The sequence below is a fragment of the Mesoplodon bidens genome (assembly GCF_964165515.1).
Source record: "Mesoplodon bidens genome assembly, chromosome: 7".
Classification (NCBI taxonomy): domain Eukaryota; kingdom Metazoa; phylum Chordata; class Mammalia; order Artiodactyla; family Ziphiidae; genus Mesoplodon; species Mesoplodon bidens.
In genome coordinates, this window is record NC_138164.1 from 20,586,534 (window position 1) to 20,610,445 (window position 23,912).

At 36.9% G+C, this 23,912-nt stretch overlaps 1 protein-coding gene across 3 annotated transcripts; it reads right to left on the reverse strand.

Moving 5' to 3' along the window:
• HOATZ (HOATZ cilia and flagella associated protein) lies at nt 1–23,912 on the reverse strand. 3 transcript variants are annotated; one of them, XM_081240404.1, is made up of 6 exons: nt 23,658–23,912; nt 22,898–22,940; nt 22,344–22,410; nt 3,029–3,088; nt 2,366–2,418; nt 1–171 (listed from the first exon to the last, which is right to left on the reverse strand). In XM_081240404.1, exons 1-6 carry the CDS (start codon nt 23,881–23,883, stop codon nt 114–116), a joined length of 507 nt encoding a protein of 168 aa, XP_081096530.1. In that variant the 5' UTR covers nt 23,884–23,912; the 3' UTR covers nt 1–113. The 3 variants fall into 3 exon arrangements, with proteins under 3 accessions (XP_081096530.1, XP_081096528.1, XP_081096529.1); XM_081240402.1 differs by lacking the exon at nt 22,898–22,940 and having other exon boundaries at nt 22,344–22,414; XM_081240403.1 differs by lacking the exons at nt 1–171; nt 2,366–2,418; nt 3,029–3,088; nt 22,898–22,940 and adding an exon at nt 21,138–21,243 and having other exon boundaries at nt 22,344–22,414.

The window sequence follows — 23,912 nt, forward strand, 5'->3', positions numbered from 1 at the left end:
TTAACTTTAATTTCTTTGTCTAATTTAACTGATTCCAATGATCCTGATGTAAGAGCAGGTTGTTTCAAAAGTGAAGATCTAAGTGAGCCATCCTCTCCCAAGTGTCAATCAAATTAGTCCAAGGCTTTGACTTCTTCTTGGTCTTCTTTATCTGACTCTGAAATCACTTTCCTGTTGGCAGTAACATGAATCAGTTCTAATACACAGAACTCTGTAGTTGTGAACACAACGTGGCATGAAAAAAACTTCTGAAAGTTTCTCCAATAAAGATTTACTGTCTTGCATTCTGATTATGCCTTAGATTTTGCAATCAAGTGTAAACTTCTGTGTGGGAGGAGTGGTCATTCCACTGTGAAGTGTGACTTGAAGGGCAGGGGAGCAGACTTCCTAAACTTAAATATATTGTGCTCACCTGAGTCAAAATTCTGAGATTTCATCATTGGTGATTGATTTCTTTGGATGACCCATTGTTCCTTCTTGTCAGCCCTCTTTTATGATGCAAATATTGGATAAAAAAACATAGTGCCACTGAAACTTTACTATGTATACACTTTCTAGCTCTTTCTTTCTGACAGAGGGGGACCTGGAGTGTCCTAAGATCTGATGAAGGAATGATGGTAAGGGCATATCTGTATATGTGGGGAAGGTTTGGGTAGACAGGAAAGGATGGAGGGAGGAAAAAGAGGGCAAAATTAAAATAAAATTGTGTTTAAGATATTTCACAAATTTAAAAATGTTTACAAAGTACTGTACGGTATAGAAACACCACTTTCTAAATTAGCTAATGCTGAACTACATGACATTTTTTAGCTAAAATTTTTTGTCACGGAATTCCCTGGTGGTCCAGTGGTTAGGACTTGGTGCCTTCACCGTCGGGCCCAGGTTCAATCCCTGTTGGGGAACTAAGATCCTGGAAGCCACTTGGCATGGCCAAAAAAAAATTTTTGGGGGGGGTTTACAAATATTTGCTGAATTCCTACATGGAGGCAGTGTGCTAGGCACTTTGGGTGACCCAGTTTCTCATGGAACTTACAATATAGTCATAGACGAGTAAAAAATATGTGAAAAGTTAAATAACAACTTAAGAGATAATAAGAGTTGAATAATTATAAAATATGGACACAAAGTAGTGCATGACTAACTGCCAAAAGAATGGTGCAGACAGTAACTGTGTAAGAAGCTCAGGGGAAGAAGATGTCACGGTGAAATGGAATGGAATTCAAGGCTTCAGGACAGAGGAGGGAGGCCAACCTGGTATACAAAAGGAATTAGGTAAGCACTTAAATCATGAAGGGAATTATCTGTTCAAGTTGTGAAATAATGTTTTACTCTTAGGTGAATCTACATAGATAGTAATAGGACTGTTCTGATCATTCCTATAAAAATATGCACAGAAATCTAAGGTACCCAGACAGATCTGTTGATACAATTCAAGTAGCAATCTTCATTATTTGAATCAGATAAGTGAACTTTTGACTGAACTAGTTTTGCTTCACCCTTAGAAGCTAAGTCAAATCATCTAGGTGAAAAGCAAGAAATTAAACTGTTGAACATTGTATAGACAATATAGCCAGGTGATTAAGTGATCTTTCCATTTTTTCAGAAGTTTTAAAAATCAGCATAGACATATTAATTTTTCATTAATAACATCTGATAACATTCAAGGAAGTCAGCCTCAATACCAATGAGATAAGAATAAAAATTCTATTACTTTTTGTTTTTCCCTGAATGTAGTATGCAAATAAATATTTGTCAAATTAATGTCGAGTTAGCCACATTGGGTTTCAATCAGAATACAAAAATGAAGACATTTACATTTTTTATTAGGGATTCTTTCGTGATTAACCAGTGATAGCCGGTTTCCTTTAAACTCTTCTGGACCATGTGCCTGGTGCTGCTCTAACATTATTCCGGTGATAAGGCTATTAACCTGTCACTGTGAAGCTAGAGCCCTTGCTACACGAACTTAGATTTAGCAAGCTTAGGTATGCCTTTGGTGATATCAGAGTTGATAATCTAGAAGACCTGCTGATCTGCCAAAGATGGCAGGGCTAGGTGTGGGTAGGGGATAGTAGTGCTGAAGGGGAGTGATGGTAGGTGAATACAATCACCCAGGATGAGAAAGGAGGGGAAGAGAATGTGTACAGACTCGAGGTTGATCTACTCTCCTGTTTGCACCAGTTTATACTTGCATGTTGCACAGACATGTAAGTGGGCACAGGCTTTAATGCAGACGAGCAGAAGAAAGTTTTCTCAAGGCAAGAAATCTCTAAAACAGTGGGTGGGTTTTTAGAAGATTTGAAGGTAGGGAGCAAACTGATTAAAAAAAAAAAAAGAAGCACTTCTTTGACAGAAGTAAACTTACTTTGCTTTGTGTACTTTGGCTTTTGGTTTATAAGGAAGGGAAACCAGTTCTTTCTAAAACAAAACAAAATAAAAATAAAAAAGGAAAATTTTTAGTTCTTGCACTGACTGAAATTTACTTACTTGAAAAAAATCTGAGGTAAAGTTATCACAGAGTTTATAATGACCAGCTTCTTAAATCTGGAGACTGTGGGGTTAGAAATGGTCCAGATTAGGGCATTTGGGGTTCATTCAGGAGAGTGTGTTTGTACATCCAGAAGTGTATGGGGTGCTATTGTTTTTATTGTTTTTTCCTCTTCATTTAGCATTTGTTTTTGTAGGATCTAAGCAAGATCAATCATTGTAAAACAAATACTAGCAATGAAGTAGCCCATGTTAATATCCTACGGCTTTACAACATGTGACAATAAGCCCAGAGACAAGAGCACCATTTCTGTGCCAGCAGAGTTGCACACTGTGGAGATATCTTTGGTTTATCACGGATTGTCAGATTATCTGATGTCTATGCCCTGCCCCCTCCAGCATATAAAAGGCTCTGGACCATGGGCACCTAGATTTAAGGAGTAAAGCTATAAAACCTCTCAGAATTTGCCGTAGTTCACATCACCAACCCCCACCCCGCCCCGCCCCAAGGTTTATCTGAATGTCTCACTATCAGTCTCACCGAGATCCTTTCTTCTCTTTGTTTTCTTAAGAGTTGGATAATCTCATCTCTCTTTTTAGCCTGTTTAAAGGAAAAAAAAAAAGTGGATGAGTCTTTTGATTCAATAATAAAGCTATGTGTCCATGGGGAGGGGTAGGATTTTTCCATTTTCCTTCTTGTATTTTGGGGCAGAATTAAAAATTCTTTCCATAATAGATTTATACTTTTAATTTATAAAACAATTCAGTTTTTATTCCAGAGGATGCTGCTTTACAAAATAATTTGATTTTGATTCTAAATGGAGAGAATTTTTCTTGCCCATATAATAACTTTTATTGACTTTACCTCATGAACCATACTAGGAACTTGATATGTTATATCATTATTTTCTTATAATAACTCAGAATTTTGACATCACTGTCATCCCATTTTATATATGAGGAATGTGAAGAATACTAAGGTTAAATACCTTACTCAAGGTTTTAAGTGGCAGAACTGGATTTGATACCAGCTCTACTTGAAAACAAAGCCCAAGCTATTGGCCACCACACTAAATTGCCACCAAATGGTAGCAAGACACAAAATCAGCCAGCTCAAACAGCATGCCACCACGTACATCCATGGCAAGAGGGCTCTTCTAAGTAGCTTACATACAGAACAGAATCTCACACTCCATTGCTCCTCTGTCTTAAGATATTGAGACATGCACATCCTCAGGTTAGTTTTCTTAAGAATAAAAAACAAAACAACCCCCCCCACTAATTTAGTGCAGGCACAAAGATTTATCAAGATATAGACTGTATACAAAGAGGCAAATATGGGTACAAAATTTTTTTCAGTTACATTCAGTATTGGAGATGGCGAGGCAGAAAATCGCATCTGGAGTGTTTGAGAAAGAGGAGAGAAAGAAATCTGAGAATCTGACAAATCAAACTTGTAGGTTCAAATGGCCAAATAAAATGAAAGAAGCTCTGCTTAGATCAAGGCTAGGAGGAAGATATAACTGAGAATGGACACAGATTTGTCATATCTAGGTAAAAATTCTGTCATCTATCCATCCATTCAAATTTATTAAGCACTGCATTGTTTTCCTAGGGCTGCAGTAACAAAGTATCAAAATCTAGATGGCTTAAAACAACAGATATTTATTGTCACACGGTTCTGGAGGCTAGAAGTCCAAAACAAGGTGTCAGCAGGGCCATGCTCCCTCTGAAACCTGTAGGGGCATCCTTCCTTGCCTCTTCCTAGCTTCTGGTCATTTGCTGGCAACCTGGGGCTTTCTTTGGCTTGCAGCTGTGTAGCTCTAATCTCTGCTTTCGGTGGCATGTTGTTTTCTCCCTGTCTTCACATGGCTGTCCTATGAGGACACCAGTCATATTGAATTAGGGGCCCACCCTACTCTAGTATTAACTTCTTAACTAATTTTATCCACAATGATTCTATTTCCAAATGAGGTCACTTTTCATGGTACTGGGGGTTAGGACTTCAACATATCTCTTTTTTTGGTGGGACACATTTCAATCTGTAATGAGCACCTATGATGTAACATTACTGTGCTAGGGGCTGAACAAAATACCATTCTTGCCTGCCAGGTGATGGCAGACTTGTGGAGAAAAAGACAATAGTCTCACCTCACATATACTACAATGGGATTAGAATAGGGTGAAATAAGAGAACCGAGGAGGCACTCTCAATTCAGATGAAGGTGTGTATTTATCTGTGGGGGAAACTCAGAGAAGATATCCCAGTGGAGGTGATGTCCAAGATTAGGCCTGAAAGCGTAGTCACCAGATAATAGTACAGATGGGATGGGGAAGAAGGCTTTCGAGGCAGAGGAAACAGGGTGTGCAAAGCCCTGGAGGCTGCATATTACTAAGTAATTCCTCAGGATGAGTCTTTAGTCCTGATGGCTGCAAGAGAAGCTGCAAAGCTCAGGCACGCTCCACCAAGACGTGGGAGGAGGAGCTGTGCTGGTACACGAGTAATCTGCAGAGTACACTGCTGCTTTGGCTTTGCTTCATTCCGTTCAAGTCATATTAATCTTGCCTTTTAAGAGCCTACAGAGTTTTAATTTTATTTATTTTAGGACAAGATTTCTTCTTTTTACTTGAATTTAAGGCATCATGTATCACAGATATTGAAAGGAAAAAAAATTCAGCGTCTTTTAAAAGCTAAGCTTATTTTTTTTCCAGTTATACATATACATGTATCTATTCTTTTTCAAATTCTTTTCCCATTTAGGTTATTACAGAATATTGAGCAGAGTTCCCTGTGCTATGCAGTAGGTCCTTGTTGGTTATCTATTTTAAAAGTATAGTAGTGTGTATATGTCATTCCCAAACTCCCAATTTATCCCTCCCCTGCACCTTTCCCCTTTGGTAACCATAAGTTAGTTTTCTGTGAGTCTGTTTCTGAAAAACTAAGCTTATTTAAAAATACCTGTCAATTTGCTATGGATTGAATAAAATAATGTCTATAGAAAAAGACCTGGGATATTTTCAGTGTAGATATTCAACGTTAGTTTCTTTTCCAACTTTCCCATTACACATGTACTCAGTGGGAATTAAACGCTCCCATACTGTGATTACACAGCACTTTATACCCTTATTACAGTATTGATCTTACTTTCCCTGCTTTATCTCATAGTTGCTACCATGTCTCTTTCAGAGTGTTACTCATCCTTTTATCCTTCCTTAGAGCTTAACAGTGCCTTGTAAATGATACTCAATGAATTTTTGTTGAATTGATTTTTCATGATATATGAATGAACCCATTACACTGTCTAATGCACAATCATTAGTCTAAGCAAAAAAAAAAAGTTTTAGAAAGTGAAATTAAACAGTGGGTAAGTTTAGTTCTTAAAATCCCCTATGAACAAAACTATATGATTATTTTCTGTGTAACTATTGGGTAGTCACAGGCAAGTTATATTGTCATAATGCTTCTAGTATAAATGAACAAATATTTAGTTATAAGACTCTAAATAACAGTAGGGTAAAAAAGTCATTCATTTAAATTTTTGATTTCTGGTGCTTTTTTATTATAATGGATTATATTATATTACAAAACTTAATCAGTTTTGTAATATAATATAATGCACCAGAAACAAAGTTTTCAAATATGATTTGATTTCTGCTTCCTGGACATGTTTCCTGGGAATGCATAACAAAACTACTGAAGGCAACTGTGTCATCGGAACAAAAACAGTGCCAACTATTCTAAGAAATCTCTGCCAAGAAAACTAAATACATTCAGTGACGAGAAAATTCTTACAATTTACCTTATTAGTAGGGATAAATAATTTTCTTGTTAATTTCATAACGACAAAAGAATTCTCATTTCTAACCATGGTGTTTCAGTTGTGTTCATTAATGGAATTTATAAGATATTTAAATCATTTATTAATTCTTAAAATACTAGCATAAGGGGGTCAGAATTTATACTTATAATTTTTTTTTCAGTTTTTGTTGTGATATAACTGACATACAACACTGTGTAAGTTCAAGGTGTACAGCGCAATGACTTGACATACATATATATTGTGAAATGATTAGTACTTGAGTTTAGTTACCATCCATCATCTTATATAAATACAAAATTTTGTTTTACATTTTTTTTTTTTTGCGGTACGCGGGCCTCTCAATGTTGTGGCCTCTCCCGTTGCGGAGCACAGGATCCGGATGCGCAGGCTCAGCAGCCATGGCTCACGGGCCTAGCCGCTCCGTGGCATGTGAGATCTTCCTGGACCGGGGCACGAACCCATTTCCCCTGCGTCGGCAGGCAGATTCTCAACCATTGTGCCACCAGGGAAGCCCTTTTTTTACTTTTGATGAAAACTTTTAGGATCTACTCTCTTAGCAACTTTCAAATATACCAGTACTGTATTTTTTATTATAGTCATAATGTTGTATATTATATCCCCAAGACTTATGTATCATAATATATTTATAATATTTTAATGTTGGATATTTTCTTATATTATACATTTTAGTTATATTACTTATAGTTATATCCTACTCCCGAAAAAATAAAGTACAGAATAAAAAGTGATTTTAGTAAGTTAGGATATGATCATTTATACATTTAATATCTCATAGAAGGTTAATGAATTTTAGTCACTTCAAGGATTAAGCTGCTGAGTTCTCTATTTTTGGCTTTTCAGAGCCAAACAATTTGGGTGGCAACATAGATTAGTGGAGTCAAATACATTTGGGTCTGAACCCCAATTCTGCTGTGTGATGAATGGCAAGTAATATCTTAACTATTCCTCCTGGTTCCTCCTTTCCTCCTTCCAATGTAATCACTATCCCATTGGTTAGAGGTTTGTGACCTTGGGTAAATCAAAGAACCAGTTCTCTGAGTATTGATTTCTCATCTATAAGGAAGGTTGTGAAAATTGGAGATAATACAAACATTGCTTAACAATGCATGGCATACAGTGGAAATTCAATAAATGGTAGCTATTATTATTATAGAAAAAATTTTTTTCAATGCTTTCAAAATGTGAAAGAGTGGGAAAAAGGAGGAAAGGATGGGTTACCCACCTTCTGTGTACAGGCATGGAGGATTTTTGATGATTCAACCTCTTACCTACAGGTGAGTTAGTGAATAGAGTTGGAAGGAAGAAAGGAGAAGCAAGGAGGGATATCTAAGACATTACTTGCCCTTTGTGCAGTAGAAATTCCTCTACAAATTCTCCAGTGTATATAAACTTTTTCCTCAGTTAAATTTCAGTTACAAAAAGCTCTTAATAAGCACTAGACTCAAAGAAAGGTCCTTTCTTCTCAAGACCTGGTTCTCATATGAAAAATGCATTTCTTCCTTGTATTATGATTAAAAATTTTTGACTGAAACATTCATCAAAGATAACATATGGTAGTGTTTATTTTTCTGATTACCTATCTACATTACCAAAAGAAATTTCCTCTTGACCACCACAGTATAGGAGACTAATTACTGAATTTAATCTTAAGAATATCTTAGAAGAGTATTGAACTGGTTCCAATTCAATAAGCTCTTTGCTTAGTAACCTGGCAACCATCCCGATACCTAGAGAATCTAGAAACTCTTGAAACCAGTGTGGTACAGTAGTTAAGCACATTGGCTCCATTGTCAGATGGACCCAGGTTCAAACTGTCTTTACTATATTTTAGCTGTGTGACCTTGAAAAAGTCACTTACATGTTTCTGCTTCAGCTTCCTCATCGGTAATTATAAAGCTTCTCAGACAAAGCTGTTCTGATGATTAAATAAGAATATGAGTAAAGGACTTAGAGTATATATGCTGTGTAGTTAGTTCTCAAAAATATTACTACTCTCTAGTGAGAGGAGCAGATGGTTGGAAAAGGAAAAACACTTGAAGAAAATAGACTAGGAAGCACTGGGGGAAATATATTAACTCAAATAGAAATTTAAAAAATATTTATTCTTTCCGTTGGCTATCAATGCAATACAAACTCATGACACAAACATTAAAACATGTGAAGAAAAGCACATAAAGGAAAATAATATTTACACAAATTCATTGCTGAATCTAAAATCTTAATATAAGTTTAAGATTTTAAAACATGTAAAAATTTTAGAAGAACCCTAAAGGACCTCTAAAATAAATAATCTAAGGATTTAAAGATAATACATCAAAGGGAGAAAGGCAGCTAGGGGAAAAGCTTAATGATCATGACACAAAAAGCATGCTCAGTGATGAAAAGAAGATAGCAGTTCATCCAATTAAAAATAAATGGAGATGTAGAGGCAGGAACAAACTTAAAGTTGCTGAAAGATGGTGATAAGCTTGGCTTGACTGGGACAAGATGTTTGTTTTGGGGAATAGAGGTATATAGGGTAGGATAGTTGAATGGCATCATGCTGAGGACCTTGACATAAAGATAGCTCTGTTTATACTTGATTTAGTAGAAGATAGGAACTATATTTCTGACCTCAATATTAATAAGTTAGAAATAAAAAAGAGATAAGAAGACTTCATAGATTTGGAAATTAAAAAGCATACTTCTAAATACTTCATGGGAGAAACTATAAATCAAAATAGAAATTTAAAAATACTTAAAGTGAAATAATAATGAAAACATTATATATCTTGTGAGTTGCAGCTAAAATAGTACTTTGAGGGCTAGTTATAACTATAAATACTTATATTAGAAAAGAGGTAAAGTGGAAAATTAAGAAAGTGAGAAGGGAAGGAAGTTAGAATGAAAATAAGAACTAACCCAAAATTGAAGGGAGAAGTAATAAAAATCAAGAACTGATAACATAGGAAACAAAAATAATGACAGAGGATAATAAAAACAAATGTTGGTTTTTTGAAAAGACTATTAACATAGATAATCCTTTGATATAATTACTTAAGAAAAAAGGATGCAAATGATTAGAAATGAAAAGGGGTAATAACTAGAGCCCAGCAGAGAGTACAAAGATGATTAAAAACACTATGAATCCTTCACACAAATAAATTTGAAAATGTAGATGAAATGGATGATTTCCTAGTAACTTACCAAACTATTGCAAGGGAAAAAAAACCTATTTACTCAAATACAAAAACAAACAAACCAAACCTATAGTACTTATGCAGATTAGCGCCATATTTTTCATTTCAACTAATTTTAGTCAATATTTAGCTCATGGGTTGGGCTTGCCTTGGATTGAGTTGGGTCTACTTGCTGTACTATCCACCACTTCTAATAACCTTGGTTTCTAAGTTAGCTTCTATACCAGAGTCTTTTTCTAGGTTTCCAAGAACTGTTACAAAAGGTGTGTATATAGTGGAATATAATAATATTCTTTTCTCCCTTGATTTTTGACAGGGTTCTAATTGAGAACCCTGACCTGCACTGATCTAGACCTGCAGAATTATGACATTTACCTCTTAATCTATATTTGTAGAGAGAGGCATTATGATAAAATTTAATTATATTTTATTTACCTGCAATGGTTAAATTAACTTTGCCCACACATTTTGCTCCATAGTTGAAATTTCAAAATATACCTTCAGTGGTAATTTTTCTTCTTGCAGATGATGAAGATAGGGTTAAGAAAAATACGTGAGAGTCTCTTTACAGTGTGAGCAAGCCAGTCTTGATTGCATCGCTTAATCAGGATGTGGATACCTGGGTGACCATGTCTTTCATAATCTACTCATCATCCTTTGAGATTTACCACTTTGGTCAAACCATTTCATTTAATACTAAAGCCTATTTTGTACTTCCTAAAATTTTATTTTTCAATTATGGGTTAAAAAAAAGAGGGAAAGCAGAGAAGATAAAAACAAACTTTCATTGGGTACCTGATGGATGTCAGGCTTTGTGTAATTCCTTTAATCCTGAGGTAGATGATATTATTGTCTCTTTACAAATAGAAGGAACTCAACCAACATAAAAATTAACAACTTTTCTCAGGGTCACTTAACATTAATTAGGTAACTAGTAACTGGCAGAGCCAAGGATTCAAACTCATTCTCAGTTCTGTTTGATTCCATGCTTCTTTTGCTATACTACTTAAAACACATACTAGAGATTGTGGCACACTTACACACACATACACACACAGTAACAGATGGTTTCTTTATTCAATCTTGATTCTGGAAATGAAGAATTAATTAGGATTAACCATGGTGAAGAAGACAGTCTCTGCTCTCACAGAAAAATGTATATTCTAGTGGAAAATGTGTGTTATGGGAATACACAGCAGGGGGAGCTCATCCAGAGTGAAGTCTGCTTGATCAAAGTTAACTTACTTATTTTATGGGATCATGTATCACTTTGCAAAAAGTGGTTAAAGGGTAAAGAATAGTTAAACTATAGTGGTACCTATAAACTGATGAACGTTCTAAGATCTTATTTAATGTACGCTAAATATTTATGATGACTTTTGATTATAAGTATAAAATGAGAATTACAGTACATTCCAATTTTAGAATATTACGTAAGCAGAACCAAAGTTCTGTGGTTTTAAAGAGATTAGAGAACATTATCTGATGTTTTTCTTGAGGCTCCAGAATTGAATTTTTATCTTTATGCCAATAATTGCAAGTTAAATGCCCGATGGAATCACAAGGGAGTCTTAGTTCTTATTTTACACAGTGAATCTTCAGTAGCTTCTATTCCTGTTCTGTTACAAAATGCAGTTGAGGAAGGTTAGCATTACTATTGGCTTAAGGTAAAACTATGTCTCACATTTGGGCTTGATTCCAAAAGGCAGTATGTGCCTCTTGGCCTGTTGATTTTGAGAGCAGAATGCTTCAACTGTGAATTTACTCTATGAATTTACTACCATTCCCTGTCTATTAATTGAAATCTGCTATGTAGATTCTACAACTTCCATACAGTAAATTTATACCTACTATAATAATAAGATACAGAACTGTTGGCCCGTCAATGATCTACCATGTACTTTAAAAGATAGCCTGACTAATCAGTGAAAAGGCTTTCTCCAGCTCTATTCTGATATTTAGAAGGTAGATCTAAAGGCAGTCATCTATGGGAGTGGATGGAAGATGTTAGAGGATTATTAATCGGAGGGAGGAAGAATGCTGACTTGCCGAAAAAAATGTATGTCTAAGCACATTTTCATACCTCCTGAAAACTGCCTGATCCTGGCTCAATTCCCAGCTTGGGCATATATAATTTTCATTTGAAAAATAGTGTCTTGGGCTTCCTTGGTGGCGCAGTGGTAGAGAGTCCGCCTGCCGATGCAGGGGACACAGGTTCATGCCCCGGTCTGGGAAGATCCCACATGCCGTGGAGCAGCTGGGCCCGAGAGCCATGGCCGCTGAGCCTGCACGTCCGGAGCCTGTGCTCCGCAATGGGGGAGGCCACAACAGTGAGAGGCCCGCGTACCACAAAAAAAAAAAAAAAAAAAAAAAGAAAAGAAAAATAGTGTCTTACTAAAATGAGAGAAACATATCAGTCATTACATAAAAGGGAGTCAACAATTTTTCTTAAATGTAGGTTTTGATAAAACATGAATTTATCTGTTTTGAAGAATAAAAAATGTGTATTTTCTTGGTTCTGTTACATATTTTTTCTTAATTCTGTTACATATATTTTAATGGAAAACCAATAGTAATTACCTGAAGAGCATAGCTCTTATTTTATTTTTTTAAATACTTTTCCTTTTTTAAATATTTATTTATTTAAATTTAGCTGCGTCGGGTCTTCATTGTGGCATGCCGGCTTGTCTCCAGTCGTGGCGCATGGGCTTCAGAACGTGCAGGCTCAGTAGTTGCGGTGCATGAGCTCTGTAGTTGTGGCGTATGGACTCCACAGCACGTGGCCTCTGTAGTTGTGGCACACAGGCTTAGTTGCCCCGTGGCATGTGGGATCTTAGTTCCCTGACCAGGGATGGAACCCGCGTCCCCTGCATTGGAAGGTGGATTCTTAACCACTGGACCTCCAGGGAAGTCCCGCATAGCTCTTATTTTAAAAGTCACACAAAACAAATGCATGAAAGTATAAGCGTAAGTGATTAAAAAAAAAAACTGCTTTACTTATTTATTTTTTAAATTTCTCCAGCTTGTTTTTAATTTTTAAAAATTTTTATTGGAGTATAGTTGATTTACAATGTTGTGTTAGTTTCAGGTGTACAGCAAAGTGAAAAACTACTTTAATGTTGCTTTAAAAGGCACTTATTTTTTAAAAAAGCAATAAGTGAGATTTGAATTTTAATGTTGAGAACAATATGAGCATAAAAGAATTATTACACCTTTAAATTCAATAAAGTATAGCTATATTAAAGATACTTCTATATATGATTGAATTATATACTATTGATGATTCAGTCTACGATAATTACCAAGACTTGTCCTTAGCAAACAAGTAACTGCTGAGTCGTTAATGTTTTCATCATGTTGATGGTTACACAGATATGATGAATGGGTGAATGGGACTGACCTCATCTTTCAGGTATGTCTCTCCTGTCCTGCCCATTAGGTTGTAAGAAGGAGAGGGTGGGGGATTCTCCATCCAGATGACTCTATCTCATCTCTGGCCCATATTTCTCTAGCCCATATATTTAGCCCACAGGCCTATTTGACAGCTCGAATAGGCTTATCATTGCTTATCTCAAAGGCACACTCCATGAGTCTAAAACTGAACTTCTAACCCCTTCCGCCTTCCCCCAAAACCCCCAACACCTGACCTTAATTTAACGTTCCTTGTTTCAGAGAATGGCACCATCCATCCTGTTGTGCAAGCCAGAAAACTATGAGTTGTCTTTGATACCTTGCTATGCCTCACCATCCATATCCAATACACAACTGAAGTCCTACTTATTTTAGTTCCTGAATATCTTTTAAATCTATCTACTTTTTCCTAATCCAAGCTACCATCACCTCCCAACTGGATGATTGCAATGGCCTTCACTCTGGTTTCCCCACTTCTGCTCCAGCCACTTTTAATTCATTCTCTTGAATTTTTTCAAACAAATCTGATATTATCATCCCCCAACTTAAAACCCTTCAATGGTTTCTTATTGTTTATGTACTATGGCCTAACCTTCCCATCACCACACTGGCCATTCAGCTTCGGACATGCGCTATGCTGTTTCTACTGTCCGGAATGCTCTCGTGATACTCCCTCCACTGCTCCTTCTGGCTTAATTAATGCCCACTCTTCCTTCGAATCTCAGCTTAACCTTTGCAGAAATTCTCCTTCACTCTTTTGATTGGATCAATACCGCCCTATTAAATGTTCCTCTAATATCATTTAAAATTCTTCATAAGTATCTCTCTCCTTAATTAAATTGCAAGTTTCAGATAAGGACAGAGTTTGTATCTTGTTTTTTGTTGCTGTTCATCATTGTTCTCCAGTGCCCAGCACAATGCCAGGTGTACAGCAAAGTGAAAAACTGCTTTAATGCTTGCTTTAAAAGGCACTTATTCTTTTAAAAAGCAATAAGTGAGATTTGAATTTTAATGTTCACTCAATAAATATTTGTTGAGTGAATCTTGCACAATTTTTCCAAATCAGATTCTCCTAACTTTTGGCTTGGGGTCTTATCCTACTGGTGATGTCTTTGCTTGGCTCTTCTTGCTTGAGCTTGACATTGTCTCTTCAGCTTTGGCCCTTTCCTTGCCTACGTCTCTTCTTTTTTTAAGGCTACAAACTTTTCCACTGCTTTGGGCAAACATTCTGTAAAGTTCAGTTTGGCCTTCTGACCCTACACTTCAGTGCAGGGCCCTCACCTGTATGCATTGAGACCCATACAATGTCCAATTCAACTTCACACATAGAGACTAATGTCTATACCTACTCCAACACCTACATTATATCTATTGGGAACATTTATGGCCATAAACCCCAGAGAATGCAAAGGTAATATATAAAACTTTATAACCACAATTAAGAACTATCTTTTTTCTTTTTGTTTTTACTTATTCAGTGCTCTAAAAATTTATCCTTTAAAATAAAAGTTTCAAAGTTTAGATAAAATATCTTAAATAACTTCTAAGTTTTTTCAAATAAATTACCAAATTAATGTTACAATGAAAATATGCCTTTTTATCCCTTAAATAGTCATTTAACAGAGTTTATCTCAACAATAGAATCAATTATTGGTAAATTGATTTTTGAACCGTATCTTTTGGCTTTGCCAAGAAAAAATTACTATAGTTAGGTGAATTGTCTCATATATTGATGGCTCTAAAGTAGTTTTCTGGGTATGGCAGTAGGGAATGACACAAAAGTTTAGGAATGTGATTGGAGTTTGGGGGAAAGGTACATGCTTCTAGGAATTTGCTTTTTTTTTTTTTAATTTTAAAACCAAGCCTATCTCTGTACCAAAGTTCTACTATATAGAATATTGTCTTGTCCCATGTGTTCAAGTCCTTGTCTTGTTTCTTTGTCTAGTATCCCCGACACTCTGGGACAGTGGCCTTGACTTATTTTCTACTCCTGATGCTGAATTCTAATTCCCACGTCAAGATTTCTTTTACATGCTGTTGAACCTTGGCACCATGATCTTAAATTTCCATTTATTGCCTTTTCCTGGTATCGCTTCCTTCAGAGAACTGATAATATTGACTGCGACCTTCTTCTGTGGCTTACAGACTGTATTTCCACTCTTGTCTGTTGCTTACACATCCTTTTCACAAGTGACTACGTGTCTGTTCATTACCTCTGAGTCTGTGAGGCCCCTGAGTCTTGGTGAATCCTATTTTGGACCGTCCTCCTATTAATGAGTACCTCATATGCCATCCAGCTCAAGGAACTGGACTATTATGCAGGATTCTGGTCCAGACAAGTTAACTCATCTATTTATTCACTCATAAGCATTTATTTGGTAGGTTAGGAGATCATCTGATATTTGCCAGGTACTGTGATTATAAAGTCGAAGAAGTCATGATCCTTTTCCTTAAGAAACTTAGAGCCTGCAGGAGAAATACCTCAACTACACCACAATACATACCTCAACTACACCATAGTACTATATGTCAGTGATTATGACTGGGGAATGCACAGGGTACTAGGGAAGCACAAACGAAGGAGTATTTGTTATCAGCCTGGGGAATATATAAGGATGAGGAGAGACTTGAATGTGACTATTTTTGAATTGTTTTAAAATACAAGTAGGCATTAGCTAAAGGGAGAAACGGGAGAAAAGCATTTCCAAGTGGAAGAAACTGTAGACTCAATGTCACCGAGCTGATCATGTCTCCTAGGTTCCTGCCTGTCTTTGATCACATTTCACCAATGGATCAATATATAGCCTTGTTTTATGTGTATTTCTCTTTATAGACACCTTATTTAAAATACCTTGTTGATTCATCAACATTGAACTCATAGCCAACAGCACTTATAACTCATGTCTGAATAAAGCTTATCTAATGCATGTATTTTCTCCGTAAGGCATATCACAACCTTCTTGCACTTAAGAACACTAGACAGTACTTCAGCACTTGGAGGCTATTTAAAACAGTGAAATCATCAAAAAAAAAAAAGCAAAAAACGTGGCACTTAATAAACTGCAAAAAGGATACTGTTCACAGTATGAGCTGAAACAAGAAGGCAGAACATTGCCTTGTTCAGCCTCAGCTAGGAACATGTGTGTTGGGCAATTCAAATTTTTCTCTGCTCTGTGAATGTCCTCCAATGACCATGAAAGTGCTACAGGTATTGATTTTGGGGTTACAAATAAACTGTTGCTAGTAAGTGAATTTTCAAATATGGAATTGTGAATAATGAGGATTGACTATATCACCAACACAGTGGCTTTGGGAACTGCAAAATCTCAGGAGACAAATAGACAAATGGCTGTATCACCTCAGGCTCTGAGGGTATGCTTGACCACACCTATGGTGACTAAAATACCTTAGCATAGAAAGTGATTAAATGGTGAAGTAAATATAGATATAGAAAATTTTAAATTTTCTTATCTGGCTCCAACATAACTTACCTACATATCTTTTCATCTTGCCATTGATAGAGGCAAAGGGAAAAGGCAGATTACGGATTTGATTTCAGGTATGTTGTATTTTCTGAGTTACCTGATCCACAGAATTACCCAGTTCTTCAATAAATTCTATTTGATTCACCCTACTGCTTATAAGGTGTTTACAAATTTGAACAATAAGGCTTCCTGTAGCTGGAATCAAATTGATAGTTCTGCCTTTATTTTAAAAAATACACCATCCTTTTTTGCTTCATTCTGTGTTCAGTAGTTTAATTTAATCATGTTTTACCAGGAGACAGATAGTATGGGTCCTTGCCTAATTGTACTGCAGGGCTTAAAATGCTTTAATTTTGTTCTTAGGGTGAATGTATACAGAAGAGAAAGTATACAGATCTTTGGAAAAAAGAGGATGCGATGCATTTGGGGCATGACCCTATCCAACTCTGGGGCTGGGTCTGCCTGGGACAATGAATTCAGCTATTTGATCTCAAATCTCATTTCTTACCCTGAGTATCTTTTCGTAGATGTTGCTAAAGAAGATTAAGAGGGGAACCTCATCTGTCAACTGAAAGTGTTTCCCAAGATTGAATAACGTTTGAAAACAAAGTGGTACAATAGAGGATTTAAAAGAGTGATTCATATTTATGCAATCTTTTAATTATCATTTACTACCAAAATATTTGCTTGTTACTGTGAATGCACAGTCTGTTTTTATGATTCTTCCTCTTGAATTCTTTGAAAAATTAGGAACAACAAGAATTTAAATAAGTATCTTTTGTTGGTGAAGGAGAAATCCACCACTTCCTAATGGTATTTATTTTATGGAGGAAAAGGAACTTTGTTATTATTACATGAGGGAAGGAAAGCAAAATTAAAACAAAGCCAGATAACACTGGGACTGAGAAAAATTTGGTTTGTCTGGGAAGCCATTCCTGGGCAATTTGACAACAAAGAGGATTTTCTTTTATCTGAGCATCCTGGGCAATGACACTGAGGAAGTTTATTGTATCTTTGGTTTGGCTCTACAAAACTGACTTATAATGATTCTAAGTATCCCTTTGAAAGTGTAAGATAATGAAGGATAATGTTAAAGTTTTCCACTTTCATGATTCGGTGTCTAAAAATACACCTTTGTGAAACTTCTTAGACTTTTTTTCTAAGAATGTTCTCATCATAGCATGATTTGCTTCTGGTTCACTGAAGCACCATATAGCAAATTGACTTTTGAGGAAGACTTACACTATGGTCAGTATTGGTTGTACAGATTGTGTGACTGAACAGATTAAAACCCCATTCCCAATAAAGAGTGTATATATATATATATATATATTTTGTTTGTTTGTTTGTTTGTTTGTTTTGTGCTACGCGGGCCTCTCACTGTTGTGGCCTCTCCCGCTGTGGAGCACAGGCTCCGGACACGCAGGCTCAGCGGCCATAGCTCACGGGCCTAGCCGCTCCGTGGCATGTGGGATCTTCCTGGACCGGGGCACAAACCCGCATCCCCTGCATCAGCAGGCAGACTCTCAACCACTGTGCCACCAGGGAAGCCCAAGAGTATATATTTATTGTTGTTCTGCAGATTGCATATTTTCCTTGTGAAAATCTTTAGTTTATATTCACTCACATTAAAACTCTGATTCCAGATGGGCATTTCTAAATACGTCATCTATATACATGCCTTAAAGTACTGCTCTGATCTTTTCTTCCTCCTCCCAGCAAATGAATTATTTATAATTCTTTTCATAAAGAGATAATCAGCTAAAGAGCTTTCTTAAAGGTGGCAAAACTAAAAAGCAAATTAGTTTTATGACTTCAAAGAATTAGCTGACTATTCATTTCTTATAATGTTTTCAGACTACTTTAGAACTCTTAAAGGAAGAATAATGGTCCAGTAGAGTGCTATAAGGTTTCCTTTATGGACAGAGTAAGCCATTTAATCTTGACAGAGTCAAATTGTTCTTGATTTTCTGCCATGGATATCCATCGCAGAAATAGTACTTGTGATTAATAGCATTTTGTCCACTAACCAAAAGCATTTATAAGGTATACCTGGAAAATATTCCAAAATGGAGGATAACATTAAAGTTTTAAAAGTTTAGCAACTGAAAAATCAGTATCAGTTGGGGAGAAAAAGCTATAAAAGTACTTCTAGGAGAGACAGAGATAAATTTTTAGATTATCATTAATTTTAAGGAGAAAGTGGAAGAAAAAACCTTTAAGAGACTTGATGGGAAATATTTTTTCACTTTTTATAATGAAAATTATACCAGCCATTTTACTTATACAAATGTGTATGTTCAAAATATGTAGAAGATTCTCAAATTGAATAGATCATTGTAAATGTTTTATTAGTTACCTAGAACCTCCCACCTCCCCAATTATATTCTGCCATTAAGGTAAGAATTCTAGAATGGTGGTGGCAGCAATGCAGAGTACAACGGACTTAGAAAAACAGCAGTATCCAAAAATAGATTCTATGTTTTAGTGATTACAGGGAGTCACATTTCCTCCCATCATATATAGACCCACGAGGTAAAAGCAAAACCGAGATGCGAGGGGATATGCTAAATTGGTCCTAAAGAAGACTTGCAAACAGACTAGCTTTGGGGAATATTCTTTCAAAAATTGTCAGCCTAGAAAAGTTTGCCAGATGTGTATATGTACAAAAGGCTAACCAAAATGGTGTTATCACTGTGTACAGCATATGTTCACTGATTAATTCAGTTATGAATTTATTTATTCACTCAACAAATATCGATATTTACTGAGTTTCAATAGCCGGAAAAGCATGAGAGTTAAGTAAATAAGAAATGACCTCTGCTCTCATGGAGGAAAAGAGAGTTAACATTTGTTGAGAGAAAACAATGGCCCGGGGCTTTACATATCTTATATCAACTCGATGAGGGGGATATTTTTATCATTCCTCCTTCTCTACCTGAGGAAGCTGAGCCTCACAGGGGTTAAATAGGCTGCTCAAGGTCACTCATATAGTAAGTGACCGAGTCAGACTTCCAAACCCTATGGTGCCTGGAATTTAGCAGGAAGGGCAGAAACATACCTATAACACAGTTACCTATAACACAGATCGTGACTTGCTCTGAGAGCACAGAGAAGGGAGCTATTCCTTCTGTTGTCTCTAAGTCACCTCTGGGAAAGCTTCACAGAGAAGTTGCATTTGAGCTGGGCCTTGAAGGTAAATGGGGGAGAGCATTTTAGCTGGAGACACGAAAGTGCATTGTAGGTTGAAGAAACAGCGTATAGTCACTGTTTCTCATACTTGTACTCATACCACCGTTTTGAATTTTAGAATATTTGGCAGCATAGCTGAACAATGCCGTGGCCAGCAATCATTACAACACAATGAGTCTCACAGGCTTTGGAGTTAGGAGACAGGCTTTGAATCTAGGCTCGGCCACTTGCCAGTTGTGGGAACTTTGGAAAATCATTTAAGCCTTGTTTGATTAAATGGGAATAATCATCATGAGGCTATTTTAAGGAGAATATGAGTTGATGCATATACAGTGCTTAGTTTAATATATAGCACACTAAATTGGGTGTTATGAGTACCACATCACAACAGTATCTGAGGATATCTGTAAGAGCCTTCAGTTATTACACAATTCTCTTGCTTTTTTCACCATGGCATTATTTGACTAGAACTGTATCGTACCAAACTGATTCAGCTCTCCTATATACTCGCAAGGCACAGTTTCAGTAATATTCTCTTTCTATCCTGCTGGTTGGTTAGGTCTCTTATCTTGTACTCTCAACATAATAGAATCTTCTTTATACTGCATTGCAGGACCCACTTGACTTAATGTACAATTTGGCAGATACCACAGTATAATGTGCATGTTTAGGTTTAGAAAAAATATATTTTATCCATTTACCACTTTGGTAGCACATATGGGGAGGGGTACACAGTGTGCGCAAGCCTAGTGGTGAGAACCAACTGTACAGAGTAGGCTGCATTGCGGGTAGGGTGGGGTATAGCAGAAAGAGGAAGGAGAGTTGTAGAAGTCAGTCAGGTTATAGTCAGACTGGAAAAGAACTTGAATACCATGCTGGAGAGTCTGGTCTCTATCCTGCAGAAATGGAGAGCCAGGGGAAAAAGAACAAAAGTAGGTGTATGGACTGAATTGTGTCATTTCCACCCCGACTCCTGCAATTCCTATGTTGAAGCCCTAACCCTCAGTGTAACTCTATTTGGAAACAGATCCTTTAGGGAGGTAAAGTTAAATGAGGTCATTAGGGGCCCTAATACAATAGGACTGGTGTCCTTACAAGATGGGGAGGAGACACTAGAGCTTTCTCCCTCTGCCATGTGAGGACGCAGTGAGAAGGTGGCCATCTAGAAGCCTGGAAGGGAGGCTTCATCAGAAACCAACTCTGGAGGCACCTTGATCTCAGGCTTCCAGCCTTCAGAACTGTGAGAGAATAAAATTGTTATTTATGCCACCTGGTCTGTGGTATTTTGTTATGGCAGCCCTAGCAGACTAATACAGTAAGGAAGCAGCATAATAGGATTTGGGTTTTAGGAAGATAACTAGTGCAGCATGGAGGATATTCTTTGTTTGGTCAACTCTATACATTCTTTGAAACTCAGTTCCTTTGGGAAGAATTCTTGATTCCTTAAGCTTGACTTTGATGTCCTTCCATGTGTTCCCATAGTATTAACTGCATACATCTGTCATAAAAATGTATCATAATTCCTACCTTTAATTGGCATTCTGCCCCACCAGATTATAAACTCCTTGAGATCAGGGAACACATCTTATCTCTGTATTCCCAGCATCTAGTACAGTACTTGGCACATGGCAGGATCTGAATAGATATCTGGGAATTAATTAAGTAATTAATAATAGAAGAACCTGAGGCAAGGAAATCAGTTCTAAGACTACCATTAGCAGAACATCTACTTGTAACTCATCATATTGTCTTAATTGTTTGACAAAAGATGAAAGAAGTGGATAATAGTTTGTCTTTAATCTTTTATTTCTAATCCCTTCCAAAAATGAAATTAAAATGCACCGAAGAAGTCAGCTTTTAATGATTTTTGCTTCACTGAAAATTAGGTTCCCTTCCCACTATTAAGTCCTGGTATAAATATACATTATCTAATATCCTCAAGAGAGAATAAAATGCTGACTATTTCTAATCACTTAATTTGTTTGGAGGAATCACCAAGAGTCCACAAAGGAAACTAATGTGATCAGCAAACTCCAATGCATTGTTCTGTAATTTATGTAGAATTCCCAATAAATCTTTTGGACTTTGCCAATACATCTGTTGATTAAAGACATTAGGCCAGACAAATCCTCTATCTGCTTTTATAGTACAGGAACAGTTAGAGGAATGGAATTTATCCATTAACCAAACAAAATGTTTCTATAAATCACTGTGTTAATTGTTGAGTTAGAGGCTGTGTCTGCAAAAGAAAAGCAAACAAGGGATGTTGCCAAGAAGAGACATGTTCAGTTGATTTGACAACACCAATGTGTTTAATTGCAGCCTTTAGGCAAAATGGTTCTAGATGACGGACTCATTCCTCTGATCATTTAATTTTGACCTATTAAGATAGTCAATTCTATTCAGTTTTTCCTGTTCTTACAATATTTCCGTTCTTACAACACTGTATATGGTTTGGGGCCTTATTGGGTGGAAAGTGTGTGAATCCATCTTTCCCCACTTCCCTCTGATTTCATTGTTCTTACACATCCTTGGGCTTTTGCAGAGACTGAGAATAGCCAAAGTTTAATAGAATTTCTTAAACTTAAATTAAAATTCTAATAAAGGTTTTCCTATTGCTTAAGCTGACATACTAGAAGCAGAAAATTTTTATATACATATGTTAAAAAAAGAATAATTGGGATGATTTGGAAAATAATAATGAAATTTTAATGAAAATCAGATGACTTTCTGAAATATTGGCCTACCTTTTGGAGATACTTTTTTTTCTCCTCAGATTCCTGAATCTTCAGGGTTTCAGCAGTGTCATCTCTTCTCTCTAAAGAAAACAGAATCAAATATAACCTGAAATAATTTTATCATGATTTTACAATAATGCTGATAAAAAATTAAAGTTTAAAAAGTAATACATAAAGTTGGAAGGTAAACACAAATACGTACTGTCTTGAAACTTTATGAACCAGATTCATAAATAACTGGAGACTGAATTAATTAGCGCTGGCTGCAGGGAACCTCTAATCTCTTTAGAAGAGGAGTAGCCCAAGTCCAGAGACAAGAAAAGGTCTCTAAACAGAACTTACTTGCAGTATCATAGATTACAATTTCTACATTCCTATTCAATGTGTTATAGGAATTTAGGCATTTTCCTCTGGATAAATGGGGTGGTCCCTGAGGCAGGGTCTTGGTATGCAATTCAGAAAGTTATGCCAAAGGAAGAAGTTGTATCTTTACACTTATTACCTTTTTTTTTTTTTTTTAAGAGTCTAGGAATCAGGATATTGAAAGGCGTAAAACTTGGTACTGTCTGCTTTTCTCAAGGAGAAAAGGCTGGAAGTAACTTTTCTCTAAAAAATACAAAAGGGAAGTAGTCATTGGAAAAACCACAGCATTAAAGGTATTTAATTTTTCTATACCTGTAAAAATTGCAAAACAGGGGGCTTCGCTGGTGGCGCAGTGGTTGAGGGTCCACCTGCCGATGCGGGGGACGCGGGTTCGTGCCCTGGCCCGGGGGGATCCCGCGTGCCGCGGAGCAGCTGGGCCCGTGAGCCGTGGCCGTTGGGCCTGCGCATCCGGAGCCTGTGCTCCGCGGCAGGAGAGGCCACAGCAGTGAGAGGCCCGCGTGCCACAAAAAAAAAATTGCAAAACAGTTTCCCATCTTAGGCCTTACAGGTCAGGGAACTTGGTTCCTAATGTTGACCCTGCCTTCAACCTTCTCTAGGGCTTTCACTTTGGAACTCTATTATGTAAAAAACCAACCTTTGTATCCTTTTGGCCAACATATAACATTTGCCCAGATTATTCTATACTGTTTAGACAAATAGATGTCATAACCAAGGGATATTTTCAGATGGACTTTTAGATGTAACAAAGACACCACTGATCATTTTGGGGTGGAAGGATTGCTGGGAAGATTTTAGAACCGTTTGTACAGGGTTTTAGACATTTGAATGAAAGATTCTTATTTTGGAATTAGGTTCGGCAGTTTCTCCTGGGAGGGGCTCTGGTGTCTGCCCAGTGGTTAGGGAGGAGGCAGAAATCACTGACAGGATGCAGCTACTCACCAAGCGCACTGCTCCTCGAGGGCCGCGCCACCCGCAGACGCTGACTGCTACCTCTGGACAGCACCAACTGAGATTCGTTAAGGGGATACATTGACGCCCCGATCCAGAACTGCTTGGCCAAGTTGGCATCGCGATCCGAAGAGCCGGTGAACACCAGTAATCCCTGCGGGTGAGTTTCACACGACTCCCTTCGGCTGCTAAGACCCTTGCTGGGTCTCGTTTCCATGGCAACTCAGTATGCTTCTCCAAGCTCCC

Bases quoted from the DNA above. Each gene is read 5' to 3' on its own strand.
- HOATZ (XM_081240404.1), bottom strand. From the start codon at position 23,883: ATGGAAACGAGACCCAGCAAGGGTCTTAGCAGCCGAAGGGAGTCGTGT. The intron at 2,419-3,028 runs GTGAGACTGATA...GTTTTGTTTTAG, and splicing joins AAAGAGAAGAAAGGATCTCG to AAAGAACTGGTTTCCCTTCC. The intron at 172-2,365 runs GTAAGTTTACTT...TACTGCCAACAG, and splicing joins GCCAAAGTACACAAAGCAAA to GAAAGTGATTTCAGAGTCAG.